At 38.4% G+C, this 17,376-nt stretch overlaps 1 protein-coding gene across 1 annotated transcript in view; it reads right to left on the bottom strand.

Annotated features, from left to right (window-relative positions):
* RLF (RLF zinc finger) overlaps nt 1–17,376 on the bottom strand; it is a 50,295-nt gene that overhangs the window by 14,856 nt on the left and 18,063 nt on the right. The window contains exons 4-5 of the mRNA XM_042793802.1: nt 12,347–12,479; nt 5,270–5,472 (exon numbers count right to left, since the gene is read on the bottom strand). Coding sequence (XP_042649736.1) covers nt 5,270–5,472; nt 12,347–12,479 — 336 coding nt within the window. The remainder of the gene's footprint in view (nt 1–5,269; nt 5,473–12,346; nt 12,480–17,376) is intronic.

Genomic DNA, 17,376 nt, shown 5'->3' with positions numbered 1-17,376 from the left:
AGAATTCTGAAGGTGTTCATCACTGCATAGGAGATAACACCACTGTTCTAGATTACAGATAAAAAAAAAAAAAAAAAAGAAGGATACTGCTGCATACCATCTCCCTCCAACATCTTTTGCCAGCAGTACCTTTATGTTCTCATCTACCTTTGGTACTTACAGGCGCACAGGCTTTCAGCTTGTGTGGGAAGTCTGGCTGAATATATGTCTGATAGCTGAGCAGCTCCAGTCTTGTTACAGTATTCTGCCACCTCTCTCCACTCAATTATTCCTATTCTTTATAGATTACAATTTCCATCAGCACGTTTTATAAAGCAAATTAGGAAAATAAAGTTGTGACCCAAACTTTTGCCTTTGATATTCTCAATACTGCAGCAAACATTCTTAAATAATACAAGAGGCTGTGTGCAGTGATTTGATACAAGCCTGATCTTCTAGGTTTTGGTTTTTAGAAAAATAAAAATTGTCAGTGCATGTAAATATGGAATGTTTCCTACACAAATCCGAAGACAACATGGCAGCCTATCTGTGATCTACCTGGTCAGGCATCACTTGACAGGGAACCATGCTCAGTTTCCCAGTTCCATTAAAGAAACAGTCCCTGAACAACACTATGACTCTTTTAAAGATTACAAACTTAAAACCTACTTACAAGGGTTTCTTAGGTTACAAAATGATAAAATCCACATTTTAAATAGCCATCAGTTACTCCTCACTCAGACTCACACTGTAACAAGACCTTCAACTTCTACTGTGCGCTGGACCAGCTGCTCCAGCAACAGCAAGTTGGTGGTGCTTGAAGCAGCCTGCGGTCACATAGCACACTGGATTTGCTCTCCTCCTCACACAGAGATTTTATTCTTTTTGGCCGGACTCACTCATATTCAGGACATTAACTACTGAGTAAATAATAAGGCAATTTGTTTTTTAAGCCTTGTTTCTGTCAAAATTTGTCAATGATCCATTTATTTTCAGACCTTGGGTTTTTTTTTGATTTTTTTTTTTTTTTTAATATTTAAGACAAAAAGTCTAAATGCACAACTTGAAATTATCCAACAACTTCACTCAGTAACTTAAGTGACAAACCAGACACTTAGTAAATGGAAGTGTCTTTACTAAACCTGGAATACTGACTACTGCTTCTATTATTCTGTTAGAAACCCAAGCAGATCAATGGCAGGACGAAAGTCCAGAGACTACAGAATGAACAGTACTAAGATATTTTAAAGTAGAATTGTTTTAAAGTAGAATTGTTAAAAAATGCTATCATCCTCCCCATGTTCCATTAACAAGAAGGACTTCAGTTTACTCCTCAAAGTTATTCCATGAGATGTATAGTCATGTAAGATTTATCTTCTCTATCTTCCATGTCATTTTAATTTGATGAAAAAGTTTTAACATTACAAAGGTATTTCAGTTCTTATGTCATCATAAAAATTTCCTACTACTAATCTAAGCCTTTTACTAGGTTTTTAGTAGGACATCATGTTAATACTTCTTAAAAAAATGGACACCCAATCTGCTTATCTACAGAGGAGACTTACACTCTTTTCAGCAGCTAGAGATATACCATGAACCAATTGAAATCAACTAGGTTTCAGCTCAGAGACTGTAAATTCTCTCTAGAAGAGCTGGGACAACATACTCTTGAGTCTATAAACGCAGGCTACTTTTTTTTGCAGCATATTACCTTATTTACGTTAAATAGTATTGCTACAGCTGCAAGAAATGGAGAGCTGCTACCTCAAAATTTAGTAAGAGAACATGTTTTATGTCAAAAGTATTTTGTTAAGCATAGACAGTTTGCAGGCCAAGGAAGACTTAGGTTAAGTTCTTGTAATCTTCCAAACAAATTGGAAATGAGAGGGAAGAGAACACTTGGTTTAACTTGACAATGAAAACACAATAGCTAAGAATATTTTTGCAAGCAAACTCATTATAAGCAACTATCCTTTCCCAGCGTTTTAACAAGCTTTATTGTCTTTCCCTCTTGCTCTTTTAAGCATACAACTCAAGAACAATTCCTTACTCTGTAGGCAATGTCTAGAGAGGGCCTCCAAAAGATGACTGGTCTTCAGCTTCCCAGTTGAATTTTTTAATGAATGGGATAATGAGCATTTGCTTAAATTGAGACTTCAAGTTCTTTACTCTCAGATTTTTGAATGGTCTTTCCCAAAGAAAGTCCAGACTAAAAAACCCCTACTTCGATGATAACAGATGCCTATATGGAGCTTAAATGCAACCTAGCAAACAATCACACTGACATTCTACAGAGATGACCAGTTACAATTAAAATAATCAATTTGGCTTTAATTTTTTCTGGTTATTTCATTTGAAAACCTTGTTTTATGGCTACATGTGGCTAGCACTTGCCTGGCAGGGAAAGCCACCTTAGATTATGAAACATCTGGGGCTTCATGCTTTTTGCAAGAGTGTTATTAACTACTTCTTAACTACTGTGTAGGAGAACCATTTCAAGTAGCATTTTACTTGGTTCAACAGAATTGGCAAATTCAAGCCAAGCACTGGAATCAGCATGCCAGACAGCAATTCTTAGTTCTGTTACTTTCTATGTTTCTCAGAGCAGCACAAAATCCTCATGAACAAATAACTAGTCATACTATTTGTTACATGTGTGCCTTAGATCAATTCAAGGTACCAGAAATGCAAGGGACAACTTTATATATATTGTATATACACACACATACAGACTTGTAACAGCATATGTTATAAGCATATATAAGCGTATGTAATGTATGTACATACATATATACACACACACATATATATGTTATTGCCTATACAGATAGAAGTAGTTTACCAGACTTAAGTTTTAAGAGCTCAGCAATTTAACTTCCAGGCCTGACTTAGCCATTCCAATCACTTCCATTTCCTGGAAAGGGATGACCATACATTGTTTAATACTCCCAAACAAATTATTTCTCTCCAATCCTCCCCAAGCTATCTTCACTCATATTCACCTTTTTAGCAACATTTACTTTCTCAGCTAAGTCCTGCTTCTCCATCTACCCCATCTTACTCTAAACTTCAAATTTCATTTAGCCCTTGTTTCTTTTATTACAGTTAATTCCCTCTTCCCCCACTAGGTTTTTGGTCATTGCCACATCTTGTTCTAACAGCTGCCATTCTTTGAGCTCTTCAAGTTTTATCTGTTTTCCATCTCTTTTCCCAACCTGTCATTAGACATGATAACCTTCTACCCAAGGGAGATGATAGGTAAGACATGAAGATCTAGCATAATTCTCACCTTCTGAAAACAAAGGTGGAAACAAAAGACTTTTAGAAGTCTCAGATTTCATCAATTCTGTAAACAGTACCAACTACACAATACTTGTGATCAAGCATGTAGAGAAATGTTACATGCAAATCCTCATATTGCCAACTATGTGTCACCTTCATGACACTGCAACATCACTGACTTTACATAACATTGGCTACAGGTCCAAGTAAGTCAATAAACCATACTGTTTTAAGATATTGCTTTGATGCTTAGTAGTTTCATCTTCCTATGAAAGGTTTAATTAAGTGATTGATGAATTGAATCAAATTATGGTAATCTGTGTTCTAGCTTTTATACCTGACTGGCAAATAAAGACTTTTCTGAGTATCTAGATAAAACAGATACAGCTACACTTCACAACTCTTAAATGAAACTAAAACCAACACAATTTAATGTGATTTCTATGCCATTCATCATTAGCAGCCAATCCAAACAAAGAATGTGTTGCAAGTTACCCATATATCACCAACGCCTCCAGTATGCAGACTGTGTCTGCAGTACACTGTTAAATGCATTCATTGCTCTTACAGTACAGCAGAGAGGGGAAGCTGGCTCAAAACTGAAGAGATTGTCTAAGGGTACACTTATCCAAATATTTATTTTTTCAAAAGTAGTATTTGTAAAGCAATGCTTTTTAAATAGTTTACATGTATAACAAGAACACTCCAAATCTGTCACTCAGGAAGGGTGGACATTAGAGTTGCATTTTTTTTTAATGTGTGAAGCTTCCACCAGTTTCGCAGAGGCTTACTCAAAACATTCATGTCTCACATTTAAAACTACACCAAATGCATACGACTATAACAAGAACAGTGAGATTGATAAAATACAGATGTACGAGATCAAGAGGCAAAAGTTGTATGACTGTCCTGGTTTTGGCTGGGACAGAGTTATTTTTTCTTCTTAGTAGCTAAAATAGTGCTGTGTTTCGGATTCCGTATGGGATTTGGTATAAAAACATTCACAAAACACTGATGTTTTCAGTTGTTGCTAAGAAATTAAGGACTTTCTAACTCCCCATGGCTTGCCCATGTGCAGCTGCACAAGAAGCTGGGAGGGAGCATGGCCAGAGCACCAGACACAAATGGGGCAATGAAATATTCCATATCACACAACGTCACGCTTAGTATATAAAGGAGGGGGGGCCCAGGAAGGAGGGGGTTCTTTCTTGCTTCTGCAATTGCAATTGCGGTATCTTGGTATTTTGGAATCACTGGCTAAGAATGGGCCAGGTATCAGTCAGTGAGTGGTAATCAACTGCATTGTGCATTGCCTGTTTGCACGTTCTATTATTGTTTTATTTTATTTCAATTATTAAACTGGTTTTCTCTCAACCTACAAGTCTCCCTTAACCCCTCCAATTCCTTCCCCCAAGCCCCAGGTGGGGGCAAGGTGAGTGAGCAGTTGTGTGGTGTCTGGCTGCCAGCGAGGTTCAAACCACGACAATGACCACTGTTAGGGTTGTGATGTGTTAACAGAAATCGTTACTAGGACTATTACTATAAGATGACTAACTGCTAAAAACAAGTTTAGAGTTCTGGAGCAATGACTCTAAAGGGGTTTTTCTCTGTTTATTTTGTGGCTTTCTGGTTTTGATTGGGTTTGGGGTTTTTAAACTTTTCTTTCCTAGGTCAGAACAACTAGAAGAGAAGTAACTGCTCTAGTATTAGTATTGGAGTCAGAAAAGAGAGCTTCCCAATTATCTTTTGCTTACAAGGGGAACTGAAGTTACAAGCTTTATTTTAGGCTTTCAGTCACATCTAACATTGAAAGGAAGCATATACTACATACTTGTCTACACCAGCAGTTAATACAAATGTTCTTTCCTACTGCAGTCTGCAATAGATCATTTCTCCTTTGAAATTTGCTGCAACAGTTTCACTCTTCAGCTTAAATTCTTAGTATTCCAGAAATACATTCTAAAATGCTTGATAAATATACATTAAAAAGGGACTATGGATTACTAACCTCCTTAATGGAGTCTTCATTAGGCAGCATAGAACACACACATGTGATGTAGGCTTGGCGAAAAGATGAAACATTTGCAATATCTGGAGAATCTGCACACATTTTTGACAAGAAAGTAGCTTGTGGGATGCAGTTTGACTTCATCAAATGTTTTATTCGCATCTGTAGGAAGGAAGGCCCTTCTCGTGTAATCAATTTATTAGCTAGGAAAAAAAAAAAGCCTTTGAGAATACACCAATTTACAGCTGACAACTGAAATTGTCTCACTGCATTCACACTTTATATTTCATTACAAAGTTGTGTAAGTATGGTCGGCTTTCTTAGGAAACTCTAGGTGTGATAAAAAGTGACAGCAATAAATGAAATATTTTCTCCCAAATAAATTCAGACCAACTGTGTAGGGAGAGAATGCTGGGCTACAGAAAATAGACATCCCCACAACCAAAAGACAGTATCCATTAATGCATTAAGGAAGCAAACCACAGCAGTGCCTACAGGACACTGATCAGACCATATAGTATTTTGAACAAGATACCAGTAGTTTTATTGAGATTCAAAATCTTCAACTTTTAATTGTAGATTCATATTGCAAAGAACCAAAAATATCTAAACCAAAGCATTATGCACTTTTGAACCTGAGATTTTTCCACCCAAGTTGTTAAAACCCCACATAATGCCAAAATATACAAAATTAAATTGAGGGTGAAAACGTTATCTTTGTAGTACTTTGGAAGAATTGTGTTTAAAGACATGCTGGGCTTATCAACCAAATACAACTAATCATTATGAGACTTGATGAACTAATTCAACAGTCAAAATGTAACTTCAGATTATTTTTTAAGTAGTTAGCAAAATTTACTTAATCTGCTAAAAACTTCACAGATTTAGTTTGATTCTCTTCCCCCGTACTTAATCACAGAATATCTCAAATTGGAAGGGACCCATAAGGATCATCAAATCCAACTTCCTGCTCCTCACAGGACTACCTAAAACTAAACTATATGACTAAGAGCATTATCCAGACACGCCTTGAACTCTGACAGGCTTGGTGCCATGACCACTTCCCTGGGGGGAACCTGTTCCAGGGACTGAGTGCCATTTTAGTGAAGAGCCTTTTCCTAACGTCCAATCTGAACTTCCCCTGACAGAGCTTCATTCCATTTCCTTGTGTCCTGTTGCTGGTCACCAGAGAGAAGATCAGCACCTCCCCCTCCACTGCCTGCCTTGAGGAAGCTGTAGACTGTGATGGGGTCACCCCTCAGCCTTCGCTTCTCCAAGCTGAACAAGCCAAGTGACCTAAATCTTGCCCTCAAGGCGTTTCCCTACCTTGGTCACTCTCCTCTGGACAACATCTTGGTGTCTTTCTTATACTGAGGTGCCCAAAACCGCAGCCAGTACTCAAGGTAGGGCCGCACCAGTGCAGTGCAGACTGGAACAATCCCCTCCCTCAACCAGCTATCTATGCTGTGCTTGATGAACCCCAAGGCATGGCTGGCCCCTTCGGCTGCCAGGGCACACTGTTGACTCTTACTCAACTTGCCATCAGCCCAAACCCCCAGATCTCTTTCCATGGGGCTGCTCTCCAGCCTCTCATCCCCCAGTTTGCACATATAACCAGAATTACTCTGTTCCAGGTGAAGAATCCAGCACTCACCCTTCATACAGTTGGTGATTGCCCAGGTCTCTAGTCTATCCAGATCTCTCTCTAAGGCCTCTCTACCCCTGAGGGAGTCCACAGCTCCTCCTAATGTACTATCATCAGCAAACTTACTTAATGTACATTTGACTCCTGCATCCAGATCATTTATAAATACATTAAAGAACACTGCCCCTAAAATTGAGCCCTAGGAAACCACTCTGGTGACTGGCTGACAGCCTGATGTAACCTCATTTACCTCTTTGAGCCCAACCAATCAGCTAATTAATTGCTCACCCAACGTATTATAGACTTGTCTAGCTGTATGCTGGACATTTTATGCAGACGGATACTGTCACAGACAGCATCAAAAGCTTTGGTAAAGTACATGTACTTTGACTTTGCTGATGAAATAATATGCTTCAAGACAGCTATGGTGCTAATTCCAGCTTAACAAACATCTACAGAAAGGCTTGATACTCGTCTCCAGATTTGTACATATTTCAAAAGACCTTTGAGAATTAAGAAAGGGGAGTCAATACACTTTTATATTGCATGCACATATACACATCAACCAAGGAACACGTAGAAGAAATCATGGCAATGCCTGAGATGTTCTGATAAAACACATATTAGAACCAGTGTTCTGCAGCAGCCGCAGTCAACCAACTACCTGAAAAGCCTGCAAAAGACTCTGATTAGTGAAAAAAAAAATAGTTTGCTTTAGAATAACAACTTCGTGGAAGAGCCATTGCATAAAAACATTTTCATTATTTTCTTATTGTTACTACGTGAGACAGGTACCCAAGAAACCAGTAGTATATACATTTCTGAGAGGATTGTATATAATACAAAACAAGAAAATTCTCATGCTTTCTGCACTTAAAGTATTGTCCAAACATAAAAAGAACATTTTCTAACAGACACTACACTAGCTGGCAGAAGGCTTATAACGTGCATCTAAACAGAAAACTCATTTCAGGGGTCAAGTACATACTACATGCTTGTAGTGAGACTTAATAGTATTCTGCAGGAGTTTGCCTAGCAGCCCATAAGAGGTTGTTTTAAGATTCGAGTCTGTGGTACTGGTTTCCACTTTTCACAGGAAAAACCTCTGAGCAGTAAGTAAACTCTTGATATAGGTGACACTGACACTTCACATTAAAGTGACTTCAATGGGAGAATGTAAAAAAAGCTGGCTGACCGAGTCTGCAGTATGATCTCCAGTTGCTAGGAAACAAGCCTCTTCTTAAAAATTACAGCTGTATATGACACTGTGCTTGAAAATTTAACAAGGATAAATTTTAACAGTGCTTCAATATCCATCCTATTTGACGTGAGAGACTGCTACCATAACAAGTGACCAAGAGATCATTGTTAAGGGAGAATTCTAAGAAGGCTTGCTTACTCAACATCAGAACAAAGTCATCTGTCCAGGTGAAGCATACATTCATAGGCACGTCAGTAATGGTTTTTAGTGTCCACAAGCATTCAGAGCAGTTCTGTAGTCCCTGTTTCTACAGCTCTTGGCCCACAGACAAATTAGAAAAAAAATTTCAGGTCCATGAGAAGAATAAAATAAATACTAGGAAAAAATAAGATATTCTATTTATCTGCTCTAAGAATTATTTAGATTCTTCTTGTTTCTTATTACACAGCTAGATATGCACTTAGCAATTGTTCAAATGAAGTTTTTACTGACATGAGAGCCAGCTAGTCAAGACATGTGAAGTGTTTTAAGAGTACCTGAAGCCAGCCAGACAAATTCAATGTTTTCAATTTAACATTCACACCTTTATCTTTAAGCACTGGAGAAACTTGATAATGAAACACACGAGGTAGACTCACTGCTGGTATGGACAAGAGGGTCTCAACTTGCAGCAATCTTTGGGAGTGGCCAGTAAGCATGTGCACCCCTCCTCCCCCACGGGTGGACGGTCTGCACTGCTGGGCTGATTCCACCACACCTAAACAAGCCTGTATTGAGCTCTGCAAAGGAGGCAAATGACAAACTGAGCTTCTCTGTCATGCAGATGTAAGGGATGAAAGTAGGAGCAAAAGTCTGACATCTGACTAGTGATTTATTTCTATCTTAGCACCTAGTTTTCCTCTGAAGTGTCTATTTTTTTTTTCCCAGCAGCCTGCCTGCAACAACCTCCTTTCCCCTGAAAAAGAGAAAACCTAATTTTGCTGCCTATTCCTCAGAACAGTCGTTTTTGCCTCAGAGAACCTAATTCTGTACTCAGTCCTAAATCTGGTATGTTTCCAAACATGTCCATGAACAGATTTTCTTGTTCCTTCTCTTCCTAGCCCTCCTGCTGTTGTCTGTTCTATCCCAGTGTTCTACCAAGCATCTCAGGACCGAACCAGCTTGCTATATAGATCTCTACACATATCCAAAGGGCTCTTTTATCCCAAAAGTAAGGATAAGACATTTCCCTCTCACCCAAAACACTTGTAGTGTAAAATGAATTTAAATTACAGCACAATATTGTGAATACAGCCTTTGTGAGGCATGGATGGCACTAAGGCATGAAAAGACTCTGTGGTCACTATGAGAGATCTTGAAGAGAAACAGCATCTTAGGTGAGCATTTCCACTAAAAGTGCCTCTGGAAGAGAACAACAATGTGCTAAAGTGCAGTAATTTATGTTAAGCATGCATAAACATTGAGGTCTGTGTATTTTACAATAGCAGTGTGGTAGAGGGTTCTCCCAGCTTTCCTACAAATCATGTCCCTAGAGACATACCAGGATGTTGGTATTCATCTGCTGTACACAGCAACAAGCTCACCCTAACCTCTTTGTTCTTCCTGAATTACACTATTTGTTAAGGCCAAAACCAAGTATGAAAACTGGCTTCCTTAGACATAGAAGAACGTTGGAGGTCCAGACTGCTGAACAGCATCTATTATGTTCATTTGGGGATGCTCATATAATTTAGTCATCTAAAAGATGTAGCAGCAATGATTTTTTGGTGGCCCAGCAAATATTCATGCCCAAAACAACCATCCTGAGCCAGCTGACAGAACAAACCAGCAACCTCCACCCTAGACACATGGCAGTTTAATTCATTAACAGCCAGAGAAGCAGCAGACAGAACCTAAGCTGCTATGAAACTTTTGCTGGAACAAATTTGTCAAGCCATATTTACAGCTGATCTCGGTTCATTTTCAGGGCCAGTGCATTATAAAATATAAATTAAGAACTCTAGTCAAGAGAGACAAGAACATATCACATTTACAGGATTTTCAAATGAAGTAAGAATCTGATGATCATTAACATGAACTACTAGTTTTCAAAACAAAGCTCCAGCTAGGAACACCGAGCTACTCACATCTGGCTTACCAGTGGTCCCCAACAGCAAAAACTAGGAATGCTTTTCAGACACACACCACAAAAAGCCAAAAAGCATGAACTACAAGCTATTCAAAGAAACTAAGTTTTAGTCAACAGAAATAGCATCCATTTACAACACTTCAGAAGATACACCTGTGAAACTGTTGTTGTACTGAAGGATAAAATGGCAGTTTGACTAAACCAACTGAAATAACATTGTGCTAGAGCTCTTTCTGCAGCCCTTACTCGACATGCCTAACAGCAGAACTGTTATCCCTGCTGTGACCTGTAGAGGGTAAATTTTGACTCCTGCTATTTCTATCAAATGGAGGCCAGGAGTCAGAGAGAACATCACACAAATCAAAGAAGTGACACAAGTAAAAGAGGAAGACAAACCTGGTAACTAATCAATGACTTATGATCTCCTATTACAGCTACAAGCATTTACTTGATAAGATTCTGAAGGTAAAAATGGATTAAGTTAATCCAGCAGACATCTGGAGACAGTTGCTTAATTTCAGCTCCAACCATGTCCTACACAAGGATAAAAGAATAATTCCATCTACTCAAACAGACTTTCTGCAAGCCAAACAATATTACAGCAACATCTGACTTCCTGGTGCAGAGAAAAGAAGGGAGTAAACAAAGAAAAGGAAGTAAAACAACCAGTGAGATATTACTGATCATAACACATGGTATGATACAGCTTCATGGATCAGTTGCCATTTCAGCAGTAACTTCTGTAGTCACTGAATTACACTTATCTGATGATGTCAAAACGAGAAACCATTTACATTAGCAGCAAAATGTAGGAGTCAAAATTATTTTCTATGCCATAATTTGTTGGCATAGAGAGCAGGATTTCTTTAAGTTTTCATTTTGCCTTGCACCAGAGTGTAGGGTATACAAATCTGGCACGTTCATCTTGACTTCTGAGAAAAAAGTAAACTTTACATATGCCCTCAATCTACTTATCTCTTCCTGTAAGATTTTATAGTTTTATGACTCAGGGACTCACTATATGCATTATTTTGATTTCTTTGAAATGTTACTGAATAGGTGGCAACAATTACAGGAGACCAAATCCTATGCTCTATCTTGTCTTTCCCAGCCTTACATTCTCTCCTACAATCTCCTGCAAATCTTCAGTGCCTGTTCAACATGCTCTTAGTCTCCCAAGAGGCTAACAAGAACAAAACCAACCAAATAAAACCCCTTCCATCCTCTGTAATGTTAGGACATAGAATTATTTAACTACTGACATATTACTTTACAGTATTTGTAGCTATTAAATATCCCCTTCCCCAAAGCCAGAAAGAAGGATTCTGCTACAGAAGAAAGCTTGACTTAAAGGAGCACAAAAAAGGATTTTAATTTTTAAACAAATATTTTAAGCTCTTATTCCCTTCTATATTATTTGTAACTTTAGATTACCACTGAGGTAAACTGCAGTCTCATGTACTGTTAATGGAGCTGTTAAAAGAAATACATGCAAGTACTTACTGGTACCACTGACAGATATGAAAAAATATCAGTGAGTAAAAGAAGTGAGTTCAAGAGAAGACATTAAAAAATTACGTAAAGTTACATTAAAAACTCCTTTTCCCTCACCTCTCAACATTTTCTGATTCAAGATCTTATTTCCATAGCCTAAACACAATGAGCTTCCCAGCCTAGAATTTAATAAAAGGAAGCCTCCACACTCGTGTCACCTCTCTGCACGCATCTTCTATGCCTCTGAAAAGTGTGGACATACACAATTCCTCCCTGTGAGGCATTCAGGAAAATAGTTGAAAACACAGAGTTATGAAGAGCAAACTACCTCACGAAGCAAAATTTCTATATTTTTATGATGGAAATTTTAAAAAGGAGTTTCAAAATATTCAAACTGATCAACAGTATAGCCCAAGCAGAGATGCATTAGCAAGGACACATTAAGAGTGCCAGTGAGACAGTTTAATCATGAATATTTAGCAACATAAGAATACTAGTGCACAGTGCAAATTAAAACTCTCTTCTGACTTCAAATCACTGTTTCCCCACCAAAATCGCACAAAGTTATTTCTTAATAAACACACATAATCTATAAAATCACATTCTTACCTTCCTCAGTTTCTACTGGTTGCTGGGATAGAATTTTAAGAAGAACTGGATTTTTCCATACTCCTTCCCTTGTGATATCCACCAATATTTGGAGGTTGTTATTCCCAAATTCCAGTAAAGCATCATGTGAATCCTACAAAACGTAAAAGACATTAAAATTATTTGCTGCAAATTAAGCCAATGTAATTATATATTATCTGTCCTAATATTTTACTGTATTCTAAATTTCTCACCATTCTTCTAAGTCATTACTGTTGTGACACGTTTGTATTGGGATTAACAGTACAGTGCCCTTTCACTTCTCTAATCCTACAGCAAAACTTCCCAATTTCAAAGTACCGAAAGTTATCTCCAACGAAGTCTTCTGCAATTTTTATGTTTCTCCATGTACATGTGTACATACAAATAAAATTACAGAAATTATTGTACATTGTATAATTTTCTATCAAGGCATTTAGTGCCATCTAAGAAACCAGAATGAAGACTAAGTAGTTTTCAAAATTAGTAACACAATGCTGAGAGAGTAAAATTTTACAGTTAGTGTTAACACTAGTGAGATGAGTTGATCAATTTACTTCTGAGAACTATTAAAGTGGTAACTCACTAGACTGAGGAAAGTGGGGGGGGGAAACATCCTTAAACTACAAAAGAAGCAGTGCAATGGGAGATGCTCAGAAAGGACTCTCATCAACCAAAAGGGTGAGGTCATATAAAGATGCAGGTTTCCTGGTAATTAGAGATGCAGGAAGTCTCAGGGAACTTAAGAAAGAGAAAGCACAGCATGATATACCCAGCAGAGACTGCTGTATGACACTCGCAATCCAGACCAAACTAGATCATGAACAACTTCCTTTATTGTGATGAAAATATCCTTCTACAGGACACAGGTACACCATTTTCTTAGAAACTAATCCATGTTCAGTGCATTTACTCTAAGATCCAGGGAATTCTGATCCTGACTGTTTGAAAGCTATGAAAGCCAACACAGAGACCCTCCACAATGAACATGTCTCCAGCTGAAGTTCATCCATCAAACCTGTAAACCTGTATACCTAGCACAGTACTCCGAGCGACCAAGACCCTACCACTTCTGGAAATCTGAAGAAGGGAAACAAAAAAGACATGTTAAACATGGAAAGAAGTCTAGAGTCTAACACAGAAGAAACACACCTGGAAACAGATTCCAGCATTTAATGTCCCTAGCAGGAAAACTGATCTAGGGTGACTTGCACTAAAAAAATTTAAGTATCACCACACAGAATTTCTTAAAGCTGACAAACTGAAGCCAACTAACTGTAGGCAATTTGTGGCTACACATTCAGTAAAAATGTTTCTCACATCAGTCACAACACATCTTAAGTTTAAGAATCAGTTTGATATGTGACAATGTCCCCTAGTTCTAAGGAGCTGTGTTTTAAGTTGGCAGTACTTTTAACACTATTATTAACCTCAAGTTTGCTTTTGATCACCTCTGTTGTATCCTCTCTATATAATCAGAATCAATTCCATGTTCTGAATTATCAGAATTAAATGAGGCTAATGCTATGACCACTGGCAATACCAGAACAACCAAAGAGCCTTGTATCATGAGCTGTCAAAAGACAGCAATAAACTCAATCTGCTATGAGAGTACCAAGACTTTCCCATTAACCATTCACAGTAAAAGGCATCTTTGCATTTCATGATTAGTTACCCTTTCATAAATTAGATATTGATGTTAAATATCAGGTATTAGATGGTAATTTCAGACCAACTTGGATTTTTTGATATAACTATGTCCTTTCCAATACTGCATCAAACTGCACTCCATAAATCTCTGCGTAGAGAATTTGGGCAAAGCATCTACCCAGTAAGGAGTGAAGCTTTATTCCCAGCAAAAGATTCAAAAGGGGAAAATAACATTCTTGCTGCAAAGGTCTCATTCCATAGCTGTCGTAAGTAATAGTCTCAAGAAATTTCTTAAAGGACTCCTCTTGAATAACTATGAAACCATACTATCAGACATGCTATTTCATAAATCCCAAATTAAAGTGTAGCTAACACAGCATTATACCCTCCATACTCTCTGATTGTGTGTATCTGCTCCAAGTATACCATAGCATATTTGTGTGCTAAATGGAACAAACTCTAGTATTACTTCATCCCTGAAGTCTGCATCCAGTGGCAAGTTTATATGGCTCCATTCAGCCCCTAGATAGTCTGTCAGTCTCTAGAATATGAAACAAAGCATATGAGGCTCTTCAAGGAGTCTATGCATCTGGGTGACTTTTAAACTGAGAACCCAGGCAAATTTAGAAGAAAATAATTCCCAGCAAGCACCAAGTGAAGATTCCAACAATCAAAAGGGGACCACAGAAAGATGCATATACTCCTACAAAGCTCATTATAGCAACCACCTTCCTGCTTCACATCTAGCACACAATGAATTGTGAAATTTTAGAGGATGAGCAAGATCATGAGTCAGTGTTCTGCAACAAAGCTGTTAAGTATCTGTAGATCTTGCTGTCACAAGAAGCATGGGAAGTCAAGGAAAAGTAAAGCATACTTTGTATGTTTCCATTTAATCTGATAAAATAGCATAAAATGTATTCCTGATTCCAGAAACTGGTATTACTGTACTCCATAGCTAGGCTAGTTTTCCTACACTAGTCATGACATTAAAGTAACATGATGTCCTGACTAACTTTTAAGTAAACAGGATTTCCAGCTATAACCAGTCTTGAATGTAACAGGCAGCTGACACTGGAGGTCAGGACTGCCATTCAGAAATGTATTCAACAGGCTGCAGAACATCTCTGACAGGGACTCACTGAAGTTCAAAACAGGCAAATACCATGTGCTGCACTTGGCAAAACTCCAAATACCAACAGAGGTTGGTGACCAGCTGGCTAGGTTCCAGCTTGGCACAACAGGCCTCTAGGCTCTGTAATTTAAGTGTAGGTCAGCTGTGAGCCCTTACAGAAAACAAGGCAAACTATGCTGAACAGCTTCAAACAGAACATAAGCACAAAGTTGGCGAAGTGTTTATTCCCCTCTGGTACTTTTGAGACTCCACTGGAATACAACACTCAGTTGTGGCTGTCATGTACTACTCATTTGCCATAGTGCAGCAAGTCCAGCAAAGGCCACCAGAAGGCCTGTACAATCTTAGGAAGAGAGGGTAAAGAGGTAAATTTTAGAGCTATCTTTATCTTTGCTATACTCCCCAGTAGGTAGTTGGAGCTGGACTCTTCTTTCTGACTAGTGAGACAACAGATAAGTCACACAAAGGGACATTCTGGAAAGTGTTTGTGTCGGAAGTGTACCAATGTTTAAATACAATCACTTTGAAAGGACTACTCAAAGTTTGTGCAATCATAATTCTCAGAGACACTTAAAACTTGGTGAGGCAGGACTCCAAGCAACCTGATTCAAGACAGCCTGTACTCTGAGTGCAGAGGTGGATCAGGTAACTTCAGCTACCTTCCAGCTCCAGCTACCTCATGACTCTTCCACAACAGACACGTTCAGAGGACTGCATATTCAATGCATTTACTAGACATACTGAAAGCACACTTTCTGGGAGTCAGTGCTTCTGCCCTACACTAGGTTCTTCAGCTGCCAGAACAAAACCAAACATTAGAAGTGAGTGAAAACACACACACATTAGGAGTTCCTTCCAAACATAGAACTATAGTGCAGACTTCTACCTCCTAAGGAGCACCAAAGTTAAAAGTCTCATAGGTGAATGCAACAATCAAGCAGATTTGTAACTTTAATCATCTCACCTTCCTCAGCAATACACAAGATTTCTGTAAATGTTGCCCCAATGTTTATTTATTATTTTTTCTTAATTGACTGCTGTAACTGTTCCAACTCAGCTCCTATCATACTTGCTAACTAAAATAAATTATTAAAGACTAAGCTACTTCTAAAAATTATAATAAAGTAAAACTAGCAAGTGAGCTATCAGTGAGACCACCTCAAAAATCAGTTGTGCCTATCAGCAGAAGAGTTGGTGCTAATTTCCAGATGCAAAGATAGCCAAGTATGATGCTTAAAATGACTGACTTCTGGCCTTGGGCCTGAAATGTTACTCACAAGGTCAAAGGAAAACAACATTTTGGAGTGTCACTGCTGCACCCTGAAGATGCAAGTGACTTTGTATGTTCTTAACCAGAGCTCAAGCTGCTCTTAACTAACAGCACTGAGAGACTAACACACAAAGGTTTCAGGCTGTATAGGCATTTGAAAACATCACTTAAGCTGTTCCTTCTCTCAAGTCTTTCCTTCCTGTGCAGGCTGGATCAGGAAACTAAATTCAGCAGAAAGAGCCTCGGGGGAGGAGTGGAGGGTTTTTGTTTTGTATTTAAAAACTAAAGCATGATCAGTTCCCCACTATACATGCACCTAAATGGCAATCGCCACCAGCTGAATCAGGCAGGTGAATGACAGACTTAATGCTTAAATCTGTACTGCTGCCAAAAGGTGCTCAAGTTATAGCCTCATGACAGCTTTAAACATGTCAGTGGAAAACAACAAACTGATTTAAATTTGTATCTATGAAGTGTGCAACCACAGTCCATAGTTGTCATAAGTGGCAGTTATGATCATATCGGAAGTTTATATATACAATTTTATCCTCAGACTTGGGTGATTAAGAAAATAGTTATGGTTGTGCAGGTTGAAGGGGTACTGTATCTTACCCACAAAATAAATAAAAGCCCATTTTGACAACCTCTACTCTTGACCTCTCTCAACTGTGCGGCACCACACATTAAATCTTTCAAATACAATAATTTGCCAAAACATCCACTGTGCATTCTCCTCCCATACACTAACATTACTGCTTTAATCTGTATCAGTCTCAAGTGTAGAACAGGTCAAAGACTAAGTCCAAAAAACCATCAGCATTTAACAGCCTATGCCTTGAATTTCACCTGGAAGGCTGAACTCAATGAACTTTACTGAGCTACAGAGCTCTGCAAAGGCATTCAGCACGTGTTATGCCTTGGAAAGAGGTGGAACTGGCCAGCAAAGTGCCTCCAATC

This window comes from Tyto alba, unplaced genomic scaffold (assembly GCF_018691265.1).
Source record: "Tyto alba isolate M040663 unplaced genomic scaffold, T.alba_DEE_v4.0 Super-Scaffold_20, whole genome shotgun sequence".
Lineage (NCBI taxonomy): Eukaryota > Metazoa > Chordata > Aves > Strigiformes > Tytonidae > Tyto > Tyto alba.
Note: the sequence above shows the minus strand (reverse complement) of the source record. Positions and strands in the feature narration are given on the sequence as shown.